At 51.3% G+C, this 24,210-nt stretch overlaps 3 protein-coding genes across 4 annotated transcripts in view; 2 read left to right on the top strand and 1 right to left on the bottom strand.

Moving 5' to 3' along the window:
* Positions 1 to 1,655: 1,655 nt before the first annotated feature.
* Positions 1,656 to 16,160, top strand: PHYHD1 (phytanoyl-CoA dioxygenase domain containing 1). 2 transcript variants are annotated; one of them, XM_069582274.1, is made up of 11 exons: positions 1,656 to 2,209; positions 7,212 to 7,370; positions 11,290 to 11,365; positions 11,502 to 11,549; positions 11,822 to 11,877; positions 11,963 to 12,025; positions 12,904 to 12,925; positions 14,113 to 14,241; positions 14,574 to 14,690; positions 15,513 to 15,639; positions 15,745 to 16,160. In XM_069582274.1, exons 1-11 carry the CDS (start codon positions 2,177 to 2,179, stop codon positions 15,788 to 15,790), a joined length of 876 nt encoding a protein of 291 aa, XP_069438375.1. In that variant the 5' UTR covers positions 1,656 to 2,176; the 3' UTR covers positions 15,791 to 16,160. The 2 variants fall into 2 exon arrangements, with proteins under 2 accessions (XP_069438375.1, XP_069438374.1); XM_069582273.1 differs by having other exon boundaries at positions 2,094 to 2,209; positions 14,098 to 14,241.
* Positions 16,161 to 18,348: 2,188 nt separating this feature from the next.
* DOLK (dolichol kinase) lies at positions 18,349 to 21,682 on the bottom strand. Its single transcript, XM_069582222.1, has 2 exons — positions 21,491 to 21,682; positions 18,349 to 21,149 (listed from the first exon to the last, which is right to left on the bottom strand). The coding sequence occupies exon 2, from the start codon at positions 20,118 to 20,120 to the stop codon at positions 18,504 to 18,506; it is 1,617 nt and encodes a 538-aa protein (XP_069438323.1). The 5' UTR covers positions 20,121 to 21,149; positions 21,491 to 21,682; the 3' UTR covers positions 18,349 to 18,503.
* Positions 20,492 to 24,210, top strand: part of NUP188 (nucleoporin 188) — a 41,905-nt gene continuing 38,186 nt past the window's right edge. Inside the window, exon 1 of the mRNA XM_069582206.1 lies at positions 20,492 to 20,563. Within this exon, the coding sequence (XP_069438307.1) occupies positions 20,532 to 20,563 (32 nt within the window). The 5' untranslated portion in view covers positions 20,492 to 20,531. The remainder of the gene's footprint in view (positions 20,564 to 24,210) is intronic.

Here is a 24,210-nt window from a genome sequence, read left to right as displayed (position 1 = left end):
TCCAGCAGTGGGCCTGGTTCCTGGTAATCAATCATCTATCTTCCTCATGGACCAGTGACGCTCCTGCTGTGCCAACGTGGGCCCCGGGGCAGGGGTCTTTTGGTGAAGAAAAAGGGCCATTATGTCTGACCTTGGCCTTAACAATAAGGCCTTAGCTGTTGCTTGGGCAACTCCTCAGGAACTTGCCAGTGTCTTTCCTCCTTACATGGACTTTGACCCCCACCCAGGTGACCTCGGGAGTGAATCAGGAGTTTTCCTTTCTGCCTCTGTCGTGGGATTTTTGGCAGGCTGTGCCCTCCCTGCCACACCCTCCTCTTCACCTGTCAGGTCTGGTACCTCTCCCAGAGTGCCCCCACCTCAGTCCTGGGGTGGCCCAGCCTCCAGTCTGGAGCTGGTTAGCTTTTGGAAAAAAACAGCCATGTGGAAACACCACCCACCCACTTCCCAAAGCCTGAGCTGAATGAGTGGACAAATCACAGGGAGGCCCAGCCCCACCCCTTGCCCCAACCCAGGGCTCTTTGCTCCAACTTAAAACCACACTGGTGGCCTTTTCTCTGATTATAACAGCAATTTTGAAAACTTGAGGACGTTCAAAAAATTAATTAAAAATACCTTCACATTCCACCCAGAACAGTTCTTGCTAACGAACAGTTTGTGACACTTGCCAAGCGTCCAGGAGGTACTCCTGCCCCCAAACCTGCGGATGGGAAAGTAAGGCCAGAGGCACGAGCAGCAACCTGGTCAGGCTGCTGGTGTGTGTGTAGGGGGCTTCCCCAAGAGTTGCTGGCCCAGCACTACAGGGAGACCCTCACTGTGTTCCTGACACTGTGGCGGGCGTCTCTCTGGATCTGTGGGGCGTCAGCTGGGATTACTCCCTGCTGCGAGGGAGCTGAGTCTTGGCTGTGTTTCCCCAAAGGGTTCTCTCACGTGTCTTCCTCACCAGCCTGTCCCTGGGGTCCCTCACACCCTCTGGCCTCGGAAGCCCGTGGGGAGGGGGTCACCCCTGCCCCAGCTCTCTGCTCTGGGGAAGCAGGGCCCAGGCAGCTAGTTCCAGTGTGGTGGCCCAGAAAGCAGTGCTTGACTCAGGGCCAAGGCCCCCAGGGGCTGAGCTGTGTCCCCACGCTCACTCCCAAGACACTGTGTCCCTTCGCCATTCAGAAAGCGTCACTTCGGGGAAGGGCAGTGGCCCGTTTTCAGAAGCAGCAGCCAGTTTGCAGAATGGCCCTGTCAGCTGCTGAGCAGGGCTGGCTGGAAGGGTGGGTGTGCTGACCGCCAGCCTCAGACACCAACTTCTCGGGCCTGGGGGTGGGGAACAGGGAGCCTGGCTTCCTTCACCCTGATTCTGAAGGCCCAGCCCCCACCCCACGCCATCAGATCCCCCGTACTTTCCTCAAAGCTGCAGACAGATCTATAATCCTCTCAGGACCTAGAGTCTCAGGGGATCAAGGGTGGGGGTGGACACTCCTCCCCCAGGCCCTCTTACACCTTTGGAATGCAAGGCCGCTCAGAGCCTGTCTGCTGGCCCAGCACCCACCCTGCGTTCCATCGCATCCCACGTTGCCACTGGCGGCCTCAGTTCAGTTCAGTGGCTCAGTCGTGTCCAACTCTGCGACCCCATGGACTGCCCCACTGCCTAAGCTGGTGGCCTGGGCACTGTCTGAACCTTGCCCAGCAGAGGGGCAGGCGTGGGTCGGATGGTCCAGTCAGTGGCGGCCCCTGGACTGGGACTCAGGTGTCCTCTTGCCTGCCGGGACCCTGCTGGGACACAACTTGTAGGCACCTTGTAAACAGCAGGTTTCTGAAAAGAAATTGAAAGGGGACAGCTCAGATAGAAGCCTTGTAGAGATCAGGACTGGCTAATCCTGGATTAGCTGGGGGGTGGGGAAAGGGATGACTCCAGGATGTGGGGCAGAGACAAGGCGGCCCCACCGGAGGACAGAAGTGAGGCGAGGGGGGGGGTGGTGTGGAGAAGGGCTGGGGGCTACATTGGGTTTTCTCTGGGTGAGGTCAGGGAAGGACGGGAGGCCAGGATTCTGGTTTTCTCTGGGCAGAGAAGGGTTAAACGTTCTTGGGCTTCCCAGGCTTCCGCCTCTCTCCCCTCCTGAACTTTTCCCTCTCCAGCCTTGGCCTCGTACCCAGAGCCACCAGCCACCCTTGCGCCTTGCCCCGGGTCAGCATGGCCTGCCTGAGTCCCTCACAGCTCCAGAAGGTAGGGGCCTGCCGGTTGGGAGACCCCGAGGGTCAGATAAATATAAGGGGCCCCTCAAAACTTGAGCTAGTCCAGGAAACTCGACCCCGCCCCGTTGTATTTTTCGGAACAGGAAACTGAAGCCCAGAGTGGTCGGTTCACAGCCACGACCTCTAACTTCTGCACACACAGCCAGGGGCCGTCCAGGTCACCGCACCCGCGGTGGTGGGGGAACGTGTAGGTGACAATACCAGGCTAAAACACAGGGTCTTGAGAGCTGGGGGTCGGGGTGGGGCCGAGGGTCTGGGAAGGGACGGGCCGGGCAAGGGGGCGGGCCCGCTGAGCCCACCCCTCACCCAAGGCGCTTGGCTGTGGAACCAGCCGCGGGCGTTCCAGCGTGCCTGTGTGCTAAGTCGCTTCAGTCTTGTCCCAGTCTTTGCGACCCTACGGACTGTATCCCACCAGGCTCCTCTGTTCATGGGATTCTCCAAGCAAAAATACTGGAGTGGGTTGACATGCCCTCCTCCAGGGGATCTTCCGGACCCAGGGATCCGACCTGCGTCTCTTCTCCTGCATTGACAGGCGGGTTCTTTACCATTAGCGCCACCTGGAAAGAGCTAAGCCTTAATTACAGCGACGGAGACGTTTGAAAACAAAAAACAAAAAAAACCCCTGACCCTTGTGGTTTGTTCCTGGTGGCAAGAGGAAAATGCGAAAAAAAAAAATTACAGAAAATCTCAAAAAAGAAAATTAAAACATCCCATACATTTCCTGGATATGGCAACCCACTCCAGTATTCTTGCCTGAAGAATCCCATGGACAGAGGAGCCTGGTGAGCCGCACAGTCCACAGGGTCGCAAAGAGTCGGACGCGACTGAGCAAGCGCGGACGCGTACATTACCTACGCTGAGACAGTGTGTTGATATACAGCCCTTGAAACGCTGAAAGGTCCGGGGAATTTCCCGGTGGTCCAGTCGTTAAGACTTGGCCTTTCCACTGCGGAGGGCACAGGGTTTGATGCCGGGACTGGGAATTAAGATCCCGGAAGCCGCCCTGTGGGGCCAAATAAAATCAAAGGTCCATCACAATTATTGTTGTGTCTGACTAGGTTGTGTACGACTCTTTGTGACCTCCATGGACTGCAGCACACCAGGCTTCCCTGTTCTTCACTATATCCTGGAGTTTGCTCAAACTCATGTCCATTGAGTTGGTGATGCCATCCAACCATCTCATCCTCTGTCATTCCGTTCTCCTGCCTTCAATCTTTCCCAGCATCAGGATCTTTTCTAATGAGTCAGCTGTTTGTATTAGGTGGCCAAAGGATTGGAGCTTCAGCTTCAGCATCAGTCCTTCCAATGAACATTCTGGGTTGGCTTCCTTTAGGATTGTTTGATCTCCTTGCTGTCCAAGGGACTCTCAAGAGTCTTCTCCAGCACAATTCGAAACCATCAATTCTTGGGTCCTCAGCCTTCTTTATGGTCCAACTCTTACATCCAAACGTGACTACTGGAAAAACCGTAGATTTGACTAGACAGACCTTTGTCTGCAAAGTGATGTCTCTGCTTTTTAACATACTGTCTAGGTTTGTCATTGCTTTTCTTCCAAGGAGCAAACATCTTTTAATTTCATGGTTGCAGTCACCATCCACAGTGATTTTGGACCCCAAGAAAATAAAATATGTCATGGTTTCCACTTTTTCCCCTTCTATTTGCAAAGAAGTGATAGGACTGACTGGATGCCATTGATCTCAGTTTTTTGAATGTTGAGGGTTAAGCCTGTTTTTCACTCTCTTCTTTCACCCTCATCAAGAAGCTCTTTAATTCCTCCTCACTTTCTGCCATTAGAGTGGTATCATCTGCGTATCTGAGGTTGTTGATATTTCTCATGGTAATCAGCTGACTCATTAGAAAAGACCCTGATGTTGGGAAAGATTAAAGGCAGGAGAAGAAGGGGATGACAGAAGAGGAGATGGTTACATGGCATCACTGAAGCAATGGACATGAATTTGGGCAAGCTCCAGGAGATGGTGAAGGACAAGGAAGCTTGGTGTGCTGCAGTCCATGGGATCACAAAGACTCTGACACGACTGAGGAACTGAATAGCAAATCTTGATTCCAGCTTGTGATTCATTCAGCTTGGCATTTCACATGATGAAGCAACAGTTAGAAGTGGACATGGAACAACAGACTGGTTCCAAATAGGAAAAGGAGTATGCCAAGGCTGTATATTGTCACCCTACTTATTTAACTTATATGCAGAGTACATCATGAGAAACACTGGGCTGGAGAAAGCACAACTTGGAATCAAGATTGCTGGGAGAAATATCAATAACCTCAGATATGCAGATGACACCACCCTTATGGCAGAAAATGAAGAAGAATTAAAGAGCCTCTTGATGAAAGTGAAAGAGGAGAGTGAAAAAGTTGGCTTAAAGCTCAACATTCTGAAAACTAAGATCATGGCATCTGGTCCCATCACTTCATGGCAAATAGATGGGGAAACAGTGGCTGACTTTATTTTTGGGGGTTCCAAAATCACTGCAGATGGTGACTGCAGCCATGAAATTAAAAAACGCTTACTCCTTGGAAGGAAAGTTATGACCAACCTGGACAGCATATTAAAAAGCAGAGACATTACTTTGCCAACAAAGGTCTGTCTAGTCAAGGGTATAGTTTTTCCAGTGGTCATGTATGGATGTGAGAGTTGGACTGTGAAGAAAGCTGAGCACCGAAGAATTGATGCTTTTGAAGTGTGGTGTTGGAGAAGACTCTTGAGAGTCCCTTGGACTGCAAGGAGATCTAACCAGTCCCTCCTAAAGGAGATCAGTCCTGGGTTTTCACTGGAAGGACTGATGTTGAAGTTGAAACTCCAATACTTTGGCCACCTGATGCAAAGAGCTGACTCATTGGAAAAGACCCTGATGCTGGGAAAGATTGAGGGCAGGAGGAGAAGGGGACGACAGAGGATGAGATGGTTGGATGGCATCACCGACTCAATGGACATGGTTTTGGGTGGACTCCAGGAGTTGGTGATGGACAGGGAGGCCTGGTGTGCTGCCATTCATGGGGTTGCAAAGAATTGGACACAACTGAGCGACTGAACTGAACTGAACTGATTCTTTATATAAGTTAAATAAGCAGGGTGACAATATACAGCTTTGACGTACTCCTTTCCCAATTTGGAACCAGTCTGTTGTTCCATGCCCAGTTTTAACTGTTGCTTCTTGACCTGCATACAGATTTTTCAGGCGGCAGGTAAGGTGGTCTGGTATCCCCATCTCTTTAAGAGTTTTCCACAGTTTGTTGTGATCAACACAGTCAAAGGCTTTAGTGTGGTCAATGAAGCAGAAGTAGATGTTTTTCTGGAATTCCTTTGCTTTTTCTATGATCCAACAGATTTTGGCCATTTGATTTCTGGTTCCTCTACCTTTTCTAAATCCAGTTTATACATCTGGAAGTTCTCGGTTCATAGACTATTGAACTCTAGCTTGAAGAATTCTGAGCATTACCTTTCTAGCATGTGAAATGAGCACAATTGTATGGTAGTTTGAACATTCCTAGGTATTGCCTTTCTTTGGGATTGGAACGAAAACTGACCTTTTCCAGTCCTGTGGCTATTGCTGCGTTTTCCAAATTTGCTGGCATATTGAGTGCAGCACTTTCACAGCATCATCTTTTAGAATTTGAAATAGCTCAACTGGAATTCCATCACCTCCACTAGCTTTGTTCATGTAATGCTTGCTACATGGGCCTTGACTTTGCATTCCAGAATGTCTGGCTCTAGGTACATGACCACGCCATCGTGATTATCTGGGCCTTTAAGAACTTTTTTGGATAGTTCTTCCGTGTATTATTACAGATGGTAGAACTGCCCATTCAACATGTTTCCCCAAGCTCCTACTATGTGCCAGGCACAGTACTGGGACCTAGAACTCCTTCTGTCCCCTGGGCCTTCACACAGCCCTCTGTGGAGGGACAGGTGTGACCCCACTAGACAGCATTTGCCCAAGATCTCACAAATTAGAATACTAATTTGTATTTGGCTTTTTTTTGTTGTTCTTGTCCAGTCACTTAGTCATGTCCAACTCTTTGCAGCCTCATGGATTGCAGCATACCATGCTGCCCTGTCCTTCACTATCTCCTTCACTCTCCTTCCTGTCCTTCACTGTCTCTCACTATCTCTTGCTCAAACTCATGTGCATTGCGTCACTGATGCCATCCAACCACCTCATCCTCTGTCACCCACTTCTCCTGCCCTCAGTCTTTCCCAGCATCAAGATCTTTTCCAGTGAGTTGGCTCTTCAGTACATTTATTTATTTAGCTGCGCTGGGCTTTAGTCGAAGCACTCGGGATCTTTTATCTTTTTTTCGGTATATGGGATCTTCAGTTGTAGCCTGTGAACACTTAGTCCTGGCATGTGGGATCTAGTTCCCCCTGCATTGGGAGCAGCGGGGAGTCTTAGCTGCTGAACCACCAGGGAACTCCCATGACTTCTTTTTCTAATCTCACAATATATCTAGAACACATTCCCATGTCTGTAAATATTTTTCTATCACCTGGGTTATATTCCAGGGAGATAAAGCACACTTTGTGTAACAGATTCCCCTGTATACTGGTTTGTTGGATGTCTATCTCCTTTCCTAGACCAGGTCTGGGAGGCAGGCATCATGGATGGCTTGTTGATGACTGAATCTCCAGCTCCTAAAGCCATGTCTGGTGCACGGTAGATGTACAGTCAATGTTGGTTGGATAAATGAATAAGGTTGTATCCCCATGTGACTCAAGCCCACTGGAGGGTTACAGTGGGGACATCTCTGCTTTCACTCCCCTTCATTCAAGCAGCCAACACTCACTGCCCTTCACTGGACATAGGCACCATGGCCAGGGAGGCGCGCAGAGCAACGAACAGGTCGCTAGGTCCTGCCTTCAGACAACTTCTGGTTTGGGGAGGGGTCAGATCAGTCCTCATGAAGAGCATTTGAGAATAGGGGGAAGCCTGAGTCTCCTGCCTGTCTGCCTGCAGTTTCAGGAGGATGGATTCCTGGTGCTGGAAGGGTTCTTATCTGCAGACGAGTGTGAGGTCATGCAGCAGAGGATTGGTGAGATCGTGGCCAAGATGGATGTCCCTCTCCACAGTCGCACAGAATTTTCTACCCAGGAGGAGGAGCAGCTGCGAGCCCAGGTAGGTGCCTGGAGCAGGTGGGGCTGGGACATGGTCTCTGATGGGTGGTGAAGCCTGAAAAGATCAGGTCCCAAGGCCCATGGGTTCAGTTTTTTGGCCTTGCAGCACTGCTCAGCTCTTAGTTCCCCAACCAGGGACAGAACCTGTACCCCCTGAAGTGGAAGCTCAGACTCTTAACCACGAGCCACCAGGGGAGTCCCCCCATCAGCTCATTCTGACACTGAGTCAGGCCTTGAACTTTCTCAAGGCACCAGACTGTGTCTTCTTTGCCTATTTCCTTCACTCCCTACTATGAATTTATAAAGTCAACATTATTGCCCCCATTTTACAGATAAATTAAGGATAATTGTAGTTCAGTTCACATGCCCCAAACTACACAGTTAATCACTAATAGTTCAGTTCAGTTCAGTCGCCCAGTCGTGTCCGATTCTTTGCGACTCCATGAACTGCAGCATGCCAGGCCTCCCTGTCCATCACCAACTCCTGGAGTCCACCTAAACCCATGTCCGTTGAGTCGGTGATGCCATCCAACCATCTCATCCTCTGTCGTCCCCTTCTCCTCCTGCCCTCAATCTTTCCCAGCATCAGGGTCTTTTCCAATGAGTCAGCTCTTTGCATCAGGTGGCCAAAATATTGGAGTTTCAACTTCAACATCAGTCCTTCCAATGAAAACCCAGAACTGATCTCCTTAAGGGTGGACTGGTTGGATCTCCTTGCAGTCCAAGGGACTCTCAAGAGTCTTCTCCAACACCACACTTCAAAAGCATCAATTCCTTGGCGCTCAGCTTTCTTCATAGTCCAACTCTCACATCCATACATGACCACCGGAAAAAACATAGCCTTGACTAGACAGACCTTTGTTGGCAAAGTAATGTCTGCTTTTTAATATGCTGTCCAGGTTGGTCATAACTTTCCTTCCAAGGAGTAAGCGTTTTTTAATTTCATGGTTGCAATCACCATCTGCAGTGATTTTGGAGCCCCCCCAAAATAAAATCTGCCACTGTTTCCACTGTTTCCCCATCTATTTGCCATGAAGTGATGGGACCAGATGCCATGATCTTAGTTTTCAGAATGTTGAGCTTTAAGCCAACTTTTTCACTCTCCTCTTTCACTTTCATCAAGAGGCTCTTTAATTCTTCTTCATTTTCTGCCATAAGGGTGATGTTATCTGCATATCTGAGGTTATTGATATTTCTACTGGCAATCTTGATGCCAAGTTGTGCTTCCTCCAGCCCAGCATTTCTCATGATGTACTCTGCATATAATAAATATATTAACAACCACAAAACAAATTGTGGTCTAGGCTCAGTAATGGGGGCTCACTCTTACTCATGGCAATGAGCTTCTGCCATCTGGTGGGCATAAAGGGAATCACAATGACTGGAAGGCTTACTACGCAGAGAATGGGGACTTTAGAAGGAAAGGGGGTTTATAGGATGACAGCTTTGCTCCCAACAGTAGGTTTCATTTCGCTGTACTGGTATCCAGCATATCCTCAATATTCACTACTGATACTGTGAAAGACTTTGAGATGGATGTTTAAGAAAGATTGGCAGGTGTCCTGTTCAGCTCTTCTTTACCTGCACTTTTCATTATTTTTTAAGTTGACAATCCTGCAAGTTTTGTGATAACTCAATACTTGTCCATAGAAATGGGCATGAACTGGGTCTGGCAGGATGCAATTATTGATTGTCCCTGTGGCTATATCAGTTTTGCATTGATCTCTAAATTCATTTCAGTGTTTCTCATTGCCTATATTTGTGTGGTTCTTGAAATTCTCCTTTGAACATGTCGCTGGTTCCTTTGTGAATTACTGAGTTTAGTAACATCTTTGACACGCATGTAGCATCATTGTCTTTAATATTATTATCCGTTATAAGATTGAGGGCAGGAGGGAAAAGGGACGACAGAGGATGAGATGGTTGGATGGCGTCACCAACTCAATGGACATGGGTTTGGGTGGATTCCTGGAGTTGGTGATGGACAGGGAGGCCTGGCGTGCTGCGGTTTATGCGGTGGCAAAGAGTCGGACATGACTGAGCGACTGAACTGAACTAAACTGATGCTTCTTAGACTTGTTTCCCTCACTCTGATCCTAGTACAGAGGAGCTGAGAATGTTAGAAAAAACCTTTCGGTTTTCAGTGGGAAGCTGAAAGTTTTCAAAGAACCGCAATGAGTCACTGAGTTGAGCCAGGCAGGCACCTGTGAGAGCAGATGTGTTCAGGTGAGGAAGAGGTGGGGCTCTGCCACCTGGGAACCTAGGTAGGGGCATCACTCAACTGTCCTTAAGGCACCACGCAGGGAGGAAGATTATACATGTGTGTGTGTTGTGTAAATATAGTCTTCCTTCCATGGTGACATAGGCACAATTGAGTGACACCAATGCCTCTACTCGGAAGGAAGATTATGTATACGTGTGTATCGTGCATGGGCTTGCTTGGTGGCTCAGACATTAAAGAATCTGCCCGCGATGCGGGAGACTGGGGTTCAATCCCTGGGTCAGGAAGATCCCCTGGAGAAGAGAATGGCAACCCACTCCAGTATTCTTGCCTGGAGAATTCCACGGGCAGAGGAGCCTGGCGGACTACAGTCCATGGGGTTGCAAAGAGTTGGACACCACTGAGCGACTTACACTTTCACTTTTACTTTTCATTGAGTCTGTTCATATATATATGGCATGGTGATCATGTGTGACCAAAGCCACAAGGAAAGCCTGGGACATCTTCCTGGAGCATCATTTTCATATGATGCTAAGAAATTTGAAATTTGATATTAAAACTAACAAGGCGAAGTTATTAAGAAAAAGATTAGTAATAGCTTATATTTAGAGAGCACTTAGCCATGCCCTCACTGAGTGTTTTCTACAATAATAAGCGCGCATATTCGCATGACACCACATTCCAAGGACTGTTCTGGAGCCTTGTGTGTCTGTGTGTACACGTGTGTGTGCACATGTACGTGCTCAGTCATGTCCAACTCTTTGTGACGCCGTGAACTGTAGCCCGCCAGGCTCCTCTGTCCATGGGATTTCCCAGGCAAGAATACTGGAGTGGGTTGCCGTTTCCTTCTCCAGGAGATCTTTCCCCATTCAGGCATTGAACCCACATCTCCTGCATTGGCAGGTGAATTCCTTACCACTGCGGCCCCTGGAAGCCCAGTAATAATGAGGGGCAGATATTCACATGACACCATCTTCCAAGCAACTGTCCTAGTGCTTTCCATATGTTGTTCAGTCACCAACTAAACCACATGCTCCCTACAACACCTTATGAGATAGGTGGCTTTAATAGCCTGTGCATTTTATGAGGAAACCAAACCCAGAGAGGTTCAGTAATGTGGTTGTGGTCACAGCCCGTCAGTGTCAGAGCTGGGATTTGAACCCCAGTATTCTAGCTCCAGGGTTTCCCAAGTGGCCCAAAGCTCCCTGGGAACCAGGCCTCTTTGATCATGCCATTATCGGGTATGAGTCATGTGATTTATTAAGAGGTTCCCAGGGTGAGTTCCTGATGGTCCAGGAGTAAGATTCTATGCTCCCAATGCAGGGGGCCCAGGTTCCATCCCTGATCAAGGAACTAGGATCCCACATTCCACAACTAAGAGCCCACATACCGCGACTAGAAAAAAGATCCCGTGTGTCACAATTAAGACCTGGTGCAGACAAATACATAAATTAATTAATTAAAAAAAAAGAGGTTTCCAAAAATTTCCATGCTTGTAGCTTCAGACTGTGCTGTCAGGCCCTCGGGTTTGCAGTTTACCATCTGTGTTCCATTGAGCAAGTCTGAGAAGCATCAGTGGAGTCTGCAGCTCTGTGCTGGGTTCCGGGGGGGGGGCCCTCTGAATCCTCTTCCCTCTCTGCCAGGCCCACCTGTGACCCCGGGATGCTCTCTCAGTCCCTCTGATGTCCCCTCTCCACAGGGCAGCACAGACTATTTCTTAAGCAGTGGTGACAAGATTCGATTCTTCTTTGAGAAAGGCGTCTTTGACAAACAAGGTTTGGAACTGGGGCCCTACACTGGCTAGACTTGGGTGTCTGCCCCCCGGGGCTGGGGGATTGGTGCACTGAGGCCAGCTGTCTGCAGGTAGCTGAACTCTAGTTCTTCTGCCTTGACCTGTTCTTTGTGCCACAGGAAATTTCCTGGTCCCACCGGAGAAATCCATCAACAAAATTGGCCATGGTAAGCAGGATCTTGGGTGAACCTAAGGTCTTCTGAAGAGTTGGGGGGGCCTTCCCTCAAAGCACACAGTAAGTTAGTAGCCCAAAAGATGGCATTTCTGGGTTCAGGCTCCTCCTTGGGCCCTGCCCTCCATTCCTTCGTTATAAACAAGCGGAAAGCTTAATGCACAGAAAATAGCGAAGCATATCAAAGTGAAGCCTGATCCTGCGTGCGCAGGCCTAGGCCCGGGAGGGGACTGGGGACTGGCTCTTCATCTCACCTTTGTCCCGCAGCCCTGCATGCCCATGACCCAGTCTTCAGGCGTGCCACACACTCCCCCAAGGTGCAGGTGAGCAGAGGTGTTGGCGAGGGCGGGCAGGTAGGCCAGATGTGAGTGTGGGCAGGCTGGCTGTGTGACCTCTGCCCTCTTCCAGGCTTTGGCCAGAAGTCTGGGCCTCCAGATGCCTGTGGTGGTGCAGAGCATGTATATCTTTAAGGTGAGCACCCCATCCTCCCCAGGCCTCAGTTTATCCTCTATAAAATGGGCACAGTGCTTAAACCAGCCCCCCCTTCAAGGGCCACAAGCTTTCTCCCTAAAGAATTACTACTCAGTGGGCAAGGGAACATGAAAATTGGTCTCCCCTGGTTAGGATGCCTGGCATTCCCTTGGCTCTCAGTTACAATTTAGCAGCAGAAGGGAAGGGGGCCCAAGGGCTGCCTCCTCCTTTTGTTGGCTATTGAAATGCCTTGCTCTCAGTTTTCAAGGCCAAGCCCAGGGCCACCTCCTCCAAGAAGCCTTCCAACTCCCTTGGGAAGAGAGGACCCATCTCTGACCCTGAAGCCTAGAGGCTTAACTGCTGGTCTGGGCCCCAGTTTCTCCCACTGCCCCTCACTTCTGCCTTGTGTCTTTAAAAGAAAACAAACAACTAATTTTATGTTTGGTTGCGTCAAGTCTTTGCTGTGGCACATGGGCTCAGTAGGTGCAGTGCGTGGGCTTAGCTGCTCTGTGGCCTGTGGAATCTTAGTTCCCCGACCAGGGATCAAACCCAGTCCTCTGTGTTGAAAGGTGGATTCTTAACCACCTGACCACCGGGGAAGTCCCCTGCCTTGTGTTCTTGTTTGGCATGTGAGTCTTCTCTTCCCAGAGAAGTTTGAAGGTATCTGAAGGCGTGTTCAGACTGGGAGCTCCCTGCCAGGCAGGGTTGTTTTTCTCTCTGCAGCCCTCCTGGGCTGGCACAGTAGGTGCTGGGTGCCGATGGGGAAGCCTGGGAGATAAACACCTGTGGCAGGGGCAGGAGCATCCCACTGAGATGACTCAGAGCAGCGCCCCCCCACCCCTTCCCTGCTCTCACCTGGCCCTTCCCCTCTCTTGCAGCAACCTCACTTCGGAGGTGAAGGTGAGCCAAGAGCAGGCTGGGGCCCTGGCAAAAGTCCTGGTGGGAGATCTGGGACATCAATCATTGTCAGGGCCCCAGAGGGACCAGCCTCCTCTGCTGTTTCCAGAGTGAACTGGTGGGGTGGGGTGGGGGGGTGGTCCCGGAGTCCTTGACACAGTGGTTCCCAAACCTGGTAGCAACCTGCTTGTGGGTTAAAAATGCACATTCCTGGGCCCCATTCTCTGAGATCTTGAGGGAACCAAGGGCCTGGGAATCTGTATTTTACCAAGTTCCCTGGAGGGCTGATTCAGCATAGAAATTGCTGATCTGATTACACACCTGCTGGAATCACAGTTACCCTTTCCCGCCTCCCTCATGGGCGATGATCCCCTTCTCTCACATACCTCCAGTGACAGAGGGCTCACCCCCTGCAGGCAGCTCTTCCCTTCCTGCACAAGCCCAAGTCCTTCCTTTGTAAGGCCCCTTCCTCTCCGCCAAGCCCAGGGACAGTCTCCCGAAGGGGGTGACCACTGTCTCCCTGAGCCGTCTTTGTCGTCTCTTAATCCGGCACCCCCAGCTCCTTCAGCCTTTCCTCCTCCCAGTGTTTTGGGGGGCCCACCATTAGGACACCTTTGTTTGGACACTGGATTGTCAAAGTCTCTCTTAAAGTTTGGTGTTCAGAAAGCACACAGTTCCTTGGGAAAGGCCTAGCACCCACTTTTGTTATTATAGATTCAGTTCCTCTGTTGAGTGGTCCTCCTTGGTGGCCTGGGCCCCAGCATCATGCAGGGGGTGTTTACAAGGGGGATTCTGTGTCCGTCCCTTGCTTTGTACCCAACTTCTCAGTCTTCAGCCCCTGGGGGCTTACACTGGGCCATCTGGTGGCCAAGGTGCCCTCCCTGCCTAAGGACAGTGGCTTGAGTTGCCTGCTGCAACAAAACAATAGCCACTGCCTTCTAGGCTGCAGTTACAATGTTGAGCATATATTGCCTCATGGGACTCCTCAGCAGCCTTGCAGTTAGGTTATCATAGGGACTGCTCTATGGTTTAGGAAATTGAAGTTTTGAGAGGGGATCTCTCTTGCCCAGAGTCTCCAGCCCAGGAAGTGGGGAGATTCTAACTGCTCCTGGGAGGACCAAGGAGTGAGTAGAATTGGGGCCCAGGTGAGGCGGGGTGGGGCTTCTCACGCTCAGGTGGGCCTGCTGCAGTCACCCCTCACCAGGACGCCTCCTTCCTGTACACGGAGCCCCTGGGCCGGGTGCTGGGCCTGTGGATCGCTCTGGAAGACGCCATGCTGGAGAATGGCTGCCTCTGGTTTATCCCTGGCTCCCACACAGGTGAGGCCACCTCCCTCTCCCTGCTCACTTGTGCTCACCCTCCATGAGTGTACACGTGCCTGCTCGATCGTGTTAAGACTCTTTGCGACCCCATGGACTGTAGCCCACCAGGCTCCTCTATCCATGGGATTTTTTAGGCAAGAATACTGGAGCAGGTTGCCATTTCCTACTCCAGGAGATCTTCCTAACCCAGGGATTGAACCCATGTCTCCTGAATCTCCTGCATTAGCAGGCAGGTTCTTTTCCACTAAGCCATCTGGGAAGCCCCCCGCCCCCATGGGAGAAGGACCTGGAAAAAAAAGAGAGGCTGAAGGCCTCACTTTGGCCTGCAGGTGGAGTGTCGAGAAGGATGGTCCGGGCCCCTGGTGGCTTGGCACCTGGCACCAGCTTCCTCGGGTCGGAGCCAACCCGGGATAACAGCCTCTTTGTGCCCACACCAGTGCTGAGAGGTAGGGGGTGCAGAGGGCAGGGAGCAGGGCCTGGAGGTGATGCCCAGGGGGTCTGTGCCTGCTCTGACCTGAGGGCCGGGGAGTCACAGCAGGAGGGAAGGTCGGGCGGGCACTGCGTGACTGACACCAGGGTCCCCCAGGCTGGGCTGGAATCCAATTGCTGCTACTTGCAGACTGTCTCTAAGAGCAAATGACTGAAACCCTCTGAGCCTGTTTCCCCAAACATAAGTGGGGAAGCCAGTGAGATGTTGTGTGTGAGATGGTGCACAAGTGCTCAGAAATCCTGGCTGTCAGCACACACTTCCTTTCGATTTTTACATTAGTATTTATTTGGTTGCATTGGGTATTAGTTGTGACGTGTGTGCTCAGGAGTTGCGCATGCAGGCAGCTGCCTCGTGGCATGCAGAAGTCTTAGTTTCCCAGCCAGGGATCGAACTTGCATCTCCTGCATGGGAAGGCGGCTTCTTAACCACAGGACCACCAGGGAAGCCCCACACCCTTTCTTTCAGAAAAGGGAAACCGAGTTCCAAAGCTGTGTTCCCGGGTGAGGCCCCAGCTGGCTTCTGCCTGGTTCTGGAAATGGCGCAGAAGGCAATGCCACTGCCGAGGCTTGCGGGGGCGCGGGCCACGGTGCAAAGACTTGATCCTGGGGCAACCCATGTCCAACCGCACAGCCTACAACCTGGGGCAGACTCCAGGTCCTTGAGGTTCCCGGGATGAGGATGGGGACAAAGAGGCCACACCACCGCTTAGAGGGAGGGGACTGCCCACCATGTCCCTTCCTGCCCCGAGTGCTCTCCTGACCTGCTGTGTCCCTGCCAGGGGCCCTCATCCTGATCCATGGAGAAGTAGTGCACAAGAGCGAGCGGAATTTCTCTGACCGCTCGCGCCACGCCTACACTTTCCACCTCATGGAGGCTGCTGGCACTGTCTGGAGCCCAGATAACTGGTAGGTGGCAGGGCTGTTGTGTGCCCCAGACAGCTCCTGAGCAGGCCTGCCCTGGAGGCCCTGGACAGTGCTCTAGCCCAACGTCTTCCCCCTCATTCTCTGCAGGCTCCAGCCGACCCCTGAGCTGCCCTTTCCCCCACTGTACACCTAAAGGCCCTCTCAGGGCCGGGACACGTCCGCTCTCGGGTGAAGCTGCGGGCCACCAATGCCAGCACCTTGCCCGACCGCCTGGCCTCAACAGGGAAGCCATGTCTCTCCTCCAGGGTTTTCCTCATGCTGGTGTCTCTGCAGACAGGCAGGCACGAGGTGGTAGCCTGGCAGCAGGAGCCCGGGCTGGGTGCTCTTCCCAACATCTCTCTCTGCTTTTCCCTACCCCAACACAACCTGCGCCGAGAGGCAGCCTCACAGCCATGAAAAGGGTTCTTGCTGCTTCTCTGCCGGCTTCTCAGTCTTCTCCCCTCTCGATGGAAGTCTTGGTTAGTATGGTGGGAGACACTGAATAAATACGACTTCCGAATGCAGCATCTTGATCCTCCTTTCCCAGGCCGCCTTGCTCTCAACACGAGAGCCCTGGTAAGAGGCATCCCATGTGGTCCAGCCCTGCTTGGTGAGGTACATGTGATGTGGGTAACAGTACGTGACATTCAGTAGGCATTCGTGGCGCCAGGAGTTTCTGTGCTTACTCACTGAATCCTCACCCCTTTCAGGCAGGCGCTGTGTACAGGAGCTGACATGCAGGAAGGTTAAGTGATCTAAGTCTCACAGCCATTCAGGTGTTCGGCGAGGTCAGCTGGATGCAGGGCCTGTGCTCTGACCTCTACGCTCCCAGTTCTCCTTTTGGGGGAAAAGAGGACTGGAGCCTGCAATCCAGTCTTAAAGATTCTGGTCGCTTTCCAGCTCAGGCCAGGCCCGTCTCTCTGGGCCCACCAAGGGGCTGGTCTAGGGCCTCCACAGGTCCCTCTTCTTGGGCATGCTCGACAGGCACCCAGATCTGCAGGAACAATTACCAAACCCCAAACCTGCTTGGCTGGGATCTGGTCCAGTGGTTGCAAACTGGGGGCCATTAGCCAATTTCACAACGCAGAAGTGCTCTGTCTGGGCTTCAGCATTAAAGCAAACAAACCAACCCACAACTTTTTAAAGCTGAGAGATTTCATGTAACGATCCATGATTCTAAGCTGCCTTGAATGAGCTCGTCAATAGCCTGCGTCAAGAGTCTGGGCCTGTGGTCCAGCCTAGGTGACCGCTGGTGGGAGCTGGTCCTTACAGGCCCGTGTGCCCTTCCCTTCGCTTCCCCGCTCTCTCTCACTGTGTAATCTGCCTGGTCTCAGAGGCCTTAAGATTCTATGACCTTGATCCGACCCCTACTGTATATGTGGACAAACCAAGGCCACCTGGGGAGTCAGGAGTCAAAGCCAGCACTCATCTACTCTGCACCCTAACATGGTGCTGCCTCCTTCAGCCAAGCAGTAGCGGCAGTCTGAGCAAAGGGAAGGGCTTGTTAACGCTTCTTTGAGGCCAGAGGAATGTCTCAATACCCTCCTCTGAGAAGGGCCTGCTGGTGACACCCAGGCAGAAGCACAAGCTCCCAGCGCCGGGCTGCTTGCTTCCAGCCTTGGTGCGGCAGAGTTCTCACCTCTTCCTGCTAGGTCCCTCCCTGCTAGGCTGGTGAGAAGTGGGCAGAACCTTTGAGAAACCTGCTATGCTATCTTCTCACTGATGGGAAATGTTCATCCACTCAATGAAGGTCTGCTGAGTTCTGGCCACCTGCCAGGCTGTGCTGGCACTGGCGGATACAGTGGGGAACCATGCAGCTTGGACTCCGTCCTCAGAGAGAGGCTGGAGCATGCCTACCCCTGGCTTCCCCAGCAGAGCGAGTCTGAACACTCGGTAAGCTTCACCAGCCCCCTTGGCTCTAATTGCTCACTCAGAGAAGAGACCCACACAGGTGTGGACCTAACAGGAGGGCAAAGAGGTCTCAGGAGGGACTTGGACAAGGACCCTGTGCTGTCCAGCTTGTCCATCATCAGCACCACTCAGTCGGGCAGCAGAGGCCTTGAGGCAGGGTGGGGTTGGCTCAAACAGGGAGTCAGTCCAGGACCCGATCTTCTTCCTCCAGCCCTTCCAGGGGTGCAAGAAACAGATGCCCTCTCTCCCCCTCAGCTCTTCCTAAGCCAAATGGGAGAAACCACATGCACTTGGCTGTTTTCCTCTTGGACTCTCCTCCAAATGAAGCCAGAGGAGTAGGGTCATTTTACTCTCCAAGTACAACCCATATAACCTTTGGTTTGCTTGGCTTTTTGTTGAGCTAATGACTGGTCTTGGGTAACAAAGACACTGTCCCTCACTGATGTGGCCCTTTTGCACTTATGTGCAGGCCCTGGGCTGGACACCTCATTCACGTCACTTCACCAGACCCTCACCCCATGAGGTGCAGGATCTTATTATTATTCCCATCTTGCAGACAAGAGAACTGAGACCCAAAGAGATTAAGTGACTCACACAGTTAAGAAGTGATTCAGCCAAGTAGTCTGACAAGAGTGGACACCAGAACCTGAAATGTTAACCCCTCTGCCCTACTACCTCCAGAGTCTACTCTGGCCCCTCAAGGATTGCAAGGCAGGGGCCCTATAGCACACTCAAGCTCTATGAGCTGTTGCACTAGACTTTAAAGCCTTTTTGCATTTTTAAATATCAGCAAAACTAAAACCAGGGGTGCTTTGATTTTTATTTTAAATCTGAATCAGTTGAAAAATTAAATCTACTTCTTCCTATCTTGGCTCTTCAAGCCCAAGTGGCTGGCTGCTCTGGGGACCATTGGTCCTCCCCATGTCCCTGCTTCCTCCATCGCTAATGCACAGCAGCTAGGCCATCAGCAATATCAAGAGGTACAGAGGCAAAAGGAGATTGTCTATCTGCGTAGTGTAGGCTTCCAGGAGGGATACGGTGCTGATGGATCCCAAAATCCAAGCATAACTGTAGTTCAGGTCCACTCCACTGTCAAAGATTAAGATCAGAGCTACAGAAATGATCTGGGCAAATATAGACGTCATGGTTCCCTCAAAAGTCTTTTTGGTTCCAGGCCAGCGAATCTCCCCCATGGTGCTGCCGAATATGGAGGCCACAGTGTCACCCACACCGACGGCCAGGACGCCTGCATAGGGCACTAGGGCCCTGGCTCCTCCTAAGCTACCCTTCTGTGTGCAGGGCCTGGGGACTAACCAGATGGGAAGAGACATGCCTAGGAGAAGGTAGATGTGGGTCAGGATGAGCGGCCCACTGTCTCGTTCATCCAGGAAGAGGGACAGAAGGCTTCGCAGGGTATGGCCCAGGGGCTTGATGCGGAAATAGCGCACATACTCCAGGAAGATGAAGACAGCCAGACATACGGTGGCGGCCACATAGAGCAAGGGCCGGTCCAAGATGATACCTGGGATGTAGGTGGCTACCACAATGAAGTGGAAATACTTTCGAGCGATGGTGGGGGCTTGGTGCTTCTTGGACTCGGAAGATGACCGCTTGGCATTCTGGTACAGAACCACCAGGCAGGCCGCGGTGGCCAGCAGACACCAATAAACTAGGAGGTAGACTCGGGTCTCTGTCTGGAAGAGGAACTGAAAAAGCCACAGCAGGGGGTTCCTGCGGATGAGGCGGTGCAGCCAGGGCAGGACGACGCCAAGGCCCAGGACGCAGGTCATGAGGTGGAAGAAGATGGAAGAGGCCCAGGTGCCCGAGTCCATGAATACAAAGAGGGTGCTGAAGAAGATGCCCATGAGCACCATGCCTACCACTACCACGAGCAGGAAGAAGTCCAAGGGGTCCCCCTGGCTTTCCACCACAGTGAGAGAGCGCTTGATGAGCTGGTTGAGCATGAAGCTGATGCCACCCAGGACCAGCAGCGCCTCTCCAGGGGTGAAGCAGCGAGGCAGCAGGTACAACAGGATCATGTTGAGGTACACGAAGATCAGCAGGGCCTCCAGGACCTCGATCACCTCGCCAACACTCAGCGAGTGCTTCATGATGTAAATGATGACGCCTCCAGCCAAGCCAGAGATGACGCAGGTGTTGGTGGGCACCGGGCGAGTGATGCCCAAGGCCAATACTGAGGAGAAGAGGGCCACTGCCATGCCCGTGGCTGCCACCACAATTCCGAACCGCTCGAAATATGGGTTCCCCGCAGCCTGGCAGCGCTCCTTCATAACCAGTCCTAGCAAAGGCATGACCACCGAAGCGGGCAGTAGGCCGCTGTTCGCGGACATTCGGAACTGAAAGACCGCGCTTCCCTGCTGTAGGAGCCGGTCCCATTTGTACTGAACGTAGAAGGCCTGCACCGCGAGGGCCACGGCGCACCACGAGTATCGATCCCACACGGCTGCGTGGATGCTCAGCACCACTACGAACACCACCGCCGCCTCTGCCAGCACGGAGCCACTCAGCGGAGCCCCGGACCCAGGGGTCGGGGGAGCGCACTCTCGGGTCATGTCTCTAGACTCCGGACCCACGGAAAACCGGGGTGACTAGGGATGCCTTGGACTCTGGCCCTTTAACCCCCGCCCGGCAGACAGCGGTAGCTTCGCCTTGCCAGCACCTTCTTTCTCCGTTCTTCAGCTTCCTCCAGAAAGGAAGCTCCACTGTAGGCCACTCTATGCTGCCTGGGAGTCGGCGTCAGGCTTTCCTCCACCAGTTCCCACTCACGGCGTAGACGTCTCCCCTCTGCCACCTCCCTCACAGCCTCGGCCGCGCGTGCCTGGGGCTCCTCACCTCTCCCGGCAACGCCATGTTGGCCCCGCCCCCGCACCCACGTGACGAAAACCCGGTCCACGCCCTGGAAGCGCGCGGTCACGTGGGCGTGGCGTCTGGGGGCGGGGCTGGGGGCGCGCGCGCGCGCGAAGATGGCGGCTGCCGCCGGCGGTCCGTGTGTGAGGTGCGGAGCGGGCCGAGTCGGCGGGGATGACTGAGGCGCGGGGTCCAAACCAAGCGCAAGCCGGGGCGGGAGTTGAGGGCGAGATGTGGCGGCAGTGGCAGGATGAAGGCCGGCTAGGTGTACGGGCGCCGGGACGGGAGGCGGTTACGGCCAAACGGTCCCCGCGCGCGGGGATATGAGGCGACTTCTGTGAAAGGGGGGCCGGCGCCTCCCCCCTTCCCGAGGCGCCGGCCTCCCGTCTCCTCACCCGGCCCTTCTCCTTCCCTCCCCTCTCCCGGCGGCGCGTCCCTCGGCGCCCCCTCCCCCCCTCACCGCGCTTCCTGTCCGGTGTGACGCTCCCTCGAGGCGCGACGGGGCGCTTCGCGGTTGCCCGGGGGAGCCCCCACCCGGTCCCCGCCGCAGCCTCCCGTGCCCGGCGGGCTCTCCCCCGGTTCCGCCATGTGCTCTCGCCGGGAGGTCTGTTTCGCGAGTGGGGGAACCACCTCCTTGCGGTTTCTGCCCTTTTTCGCCGCTCTTTCATTCATCCATCTAGTCGTTTTCTCTTGCACTGATTCCTTCAGTCGGCATCCCGGGCGCTGTTACTGGGCTTTAAAAGGGCAGGAAGAGAAAATATTAAAAAGACAGTTCTTACTAGCGTACTAGCGCCAAACCCTGGCGACGCGCTTTCTGGTTCTCCGCGTTATCTCCTTGAACTCCCACAACTCTGGGGAGGCACCTTGTAATTTACAGATGACTCACAAACCCAGCTCCCAGCTGGAGTGTCCCACTCGGAAGCTTTAGCCGGATCGCCGCACTTGCATCTCTCACTTGTAGCTTCAAAGTGTTCTCCATTCTCCCTTCCACCCGTCCCGCCCAACCGCGCCTGCCACTTTTTTTTCCCCCTTGTTCCAGCAACGTCTCCCCACTTTTTTGTCCTCTTCACTTAACTGCTGTAGCCTCAACACCCAGAAGAGCAGTAATAGACTCTCAGTAAATGTTTATTCCACTTGTCGCTTCTTTCACCTCTCTGTTGAGTGAGATTTTCATCTGTGGAATGTCCATTGAACTGCTTCTGAACTTTGTGAGAACCGGTTTGCTTCTTCCTCCATCCGTTGTGTCATGTCAGCTCTTATGTCGGGCAGCATCGTGGTCACCGTGCTTTCTTTTTCTCAGGCTTATCTTACAGTCCTTGTGGATCTTGGGTAAAGTTTAGCTCCTGCAGGGCAAGGCGGCTTCTTTAATGAAAGGGATTTTTACTTCCGTGGTATTTCCAATCTCTTAGTTGCTTTCATCCAAAGGTTTCCAACCACGTGGATATCTCTGATTATTTCCTATTTCCACCTACTCCAGCTTTTAGAGAAGTGGAGTTCCATGTTGTCTGCTAGAACATTGGGCTGCAAGTCAATAAATTTTTTGAATCTCACTTTTGAGGCAAATTATTTAATTTCTGTGCCTTAGTTTGTACTTATCTCAAATTTATTTACTTGTTGTGCAAATAAATGACAGATACTGTAGCACTTATTTCATTTCTTGAAAGTATATGTAGATAATGTTACCCTGAGGCTTGAATTGGACATCACAATTCCAATCTTGTCTGTTGAGTCTTGAGAATCACCTGCTCAAACCTCCAGGTCTGTTTGAGGTGAAGTCTTCCTTCAATCCCTGGGTTAGTTCCTAGTGATCACTGTCTTCTCTGACTCTTTTCTGTCATTTGTGGTTATATTCCTTGTAGTGTCTAATTGTTAGGGTCCTGCCCTTTGGTACTTTCTACTTTTTAGCTGAATGTGTTATGTTTAACATCCTTTATCATTCCCAACACTAAGTTTATGAGTGTCGTGAAGGTCTTAGATTTATTTGGTTTCCGTTATTCCTAGATCATAAATGTGTAGGAATTGAGGAGCCAGTAACACTCATTTCTAGGATGATTTCCTTTCTGATAAGCTACAGTTTTCTCTTTTGTTCTGCCATGTCTTGGCACTTCTGCATGTAATTTTTTTTTCTAGTTTTTCTGTTCCAGTTAGTTTGCAGGTCTGAAAGGGACTCGGAGTTTTGTTTTTTTTAAATTGATTTGTTAGTTTTTGCTCTGCTGGTCTTCATTGCTTTTGTGTGGGCTTTTTTTTTTTTCAGTTGTGGTGAGCAGGGGCTACTCTTTGTTGTGGTGCGCAGGCTTCTCATTGAGGTGGCCTGCTGTGTGCCAGCCCCGGTATTAGAGTATGATATACCACTGTAGGACAGAAAACTTCACCTCAGTCTTTATCTGCTTGCAGAGTGAATTCCTGGGTACAACTTGATGCCCTGTCTTACAATGATTAAACTTTGGAGTCTTGCAAGCCTAGGTTCAAGCCCTGGTTCCATTAAATATTAGCTTTGTGGCCTTACAGAAGTTACTTAACCACTCTGAAACCTTAGTTTCCTGATGAGATGATACGGATAGTATTTGCCTCATAGGTCAGTTGAAATATTCAGTAAGACAAAGCATTAAAGACTTAGCACGGTCCCCCACATAACTGCTCAGTAAATGTTGGCTCATCTTGTTAGCCAGCTTGTTTTCAATAAACATTATTTTTGACACCTTATAACAAAAAGACCATGCTATGACTTGGTTTTGCAAATGAGAATATTTCTAAAGAAATAGCTATTTTCTTCTTTTAATTAGTAAGTATAAAAGTTACTGCATTACTTCAGTCTTGTTTTGTAGCAGAATCTTTTTCTCCCCTCTCCACCCCCCAAAAAAGCCGATTCATCAGACATAAAAGGCAAAAAAAAAAATCTATACTGACCAGGTCTTTGACCTGCTCCTCTGAGACAAACTGATGCCCTCCAGCAGTGGTGATTTAGGAATTGATTTTAAAATGTAGATTTCCCAAGCCTAACCTCTGAGAAAGTGTGGTTCTGGGAATGACCAGGGTTCTGCAATGTTACTGTATTGTTTTCGGTTGATTTGGCTGTTTGGCCTGAGGACCAACTTCATTCTGAGAAACACTCTTTTGGGAAATTGTTTGTTTGAACTGTATGGATTTTGGTGTAACAAATAACCCACAGCTTGATTTGAGTAAACAAAGAATTCTGGATCCTGGCAGGTGGTCCTTGAGTACAGGTGGTGGTATTCTGAGTCTCTTGGGAATCAATGCTACCTACTTAGCTAAAGTTCTGAAGGCAAATGCTGATAAATTAGAGCTCACTGGTGCCCACGCTTCTGAAATTGGAAGATGTACGATCCAGAAAGAGTAATTTAACTCAGGCATACCAGAGCCTTCAGTTAATAATAAATTTCTTTCCATTAACTATGGGATAGTGTTAGCCCCATTGTTAGCTATTTATTATATGATAGATACCTGATGTTTTTGGTGCAAACCAGAAGCTGTCTTGGGTAAAGTGAAAGTAGTATGCTGCTGCTGCTTAGTCACCTCAGTCGTGTCCAGCCAGGTTCCTCTGTGCATGGGATTCTCCAGGCAAGAATACTGGTGTGGGTTGCCGTTTCCTTCTCCAGTGATAAAGTAAGAAGTGAATGAAGTCAAGTTGCTCAGTATATGACATTTTAAATAAAGCCTCCCTTTATTTTTTGCTAAGTCAGATTTACCAAACAAATAGGTTAGATGCTTATTGTCTTTACAAAAGGCATTCTTTAAAAATTTACTATACATTTCTTTAAACAGTTTGCTTCTGTC

The sequence above is a fragment of the Ovis canadensis genome, chromosome 3 (genome assembly GCF_042477335.2).
Source record: "Ovis canadensis isolate MfBH-ARS-UI-01 breed Bighorn chromosome 3, ARS-UI_OviCan_v2, whole genome shotgun sequence".
Taxonomy (NCBI): Eukaryota; Metazoa; Chordata; class Mammalia; order Artiodactyla; family Bovidae; genus Ovis; species Ovis canadensis.
This window is presented reverse-complemented; position numbering and strand designations above follow the sequence as displayed.

Bases quoted from the DNA above. Each gene is read 5' to 3' on its own strand.
- PHYHD1 (XM_069582273.1), top strand. From the start codon at position 2,177: ATGGCCTGCCTGAGTCCCTCACAGCTCCAGAAG. The intron at 14,242-14,573 runs GTGAGGCCACCT...TTTGGCCTGCAG, and splicing joins TATCCCTGGCTCCCACACAG to GTGGAGTGTCGAGAAGGATG. The intron at 14,691-15,512 runs GTAGGGGGTGCA...TGTCCCTGCCAG, and splicing joins GCCCACACCAGTGCTGAGAG to GGGCCCTCATCCTGATCCAT.
- DOLK (XM_069582222.1), bottom strand. From the start codon at position 20,120: ATGACCCGAGAGTGCGCTCCCCCGACCCCTGGGTCCGGGGCTCCGCTG.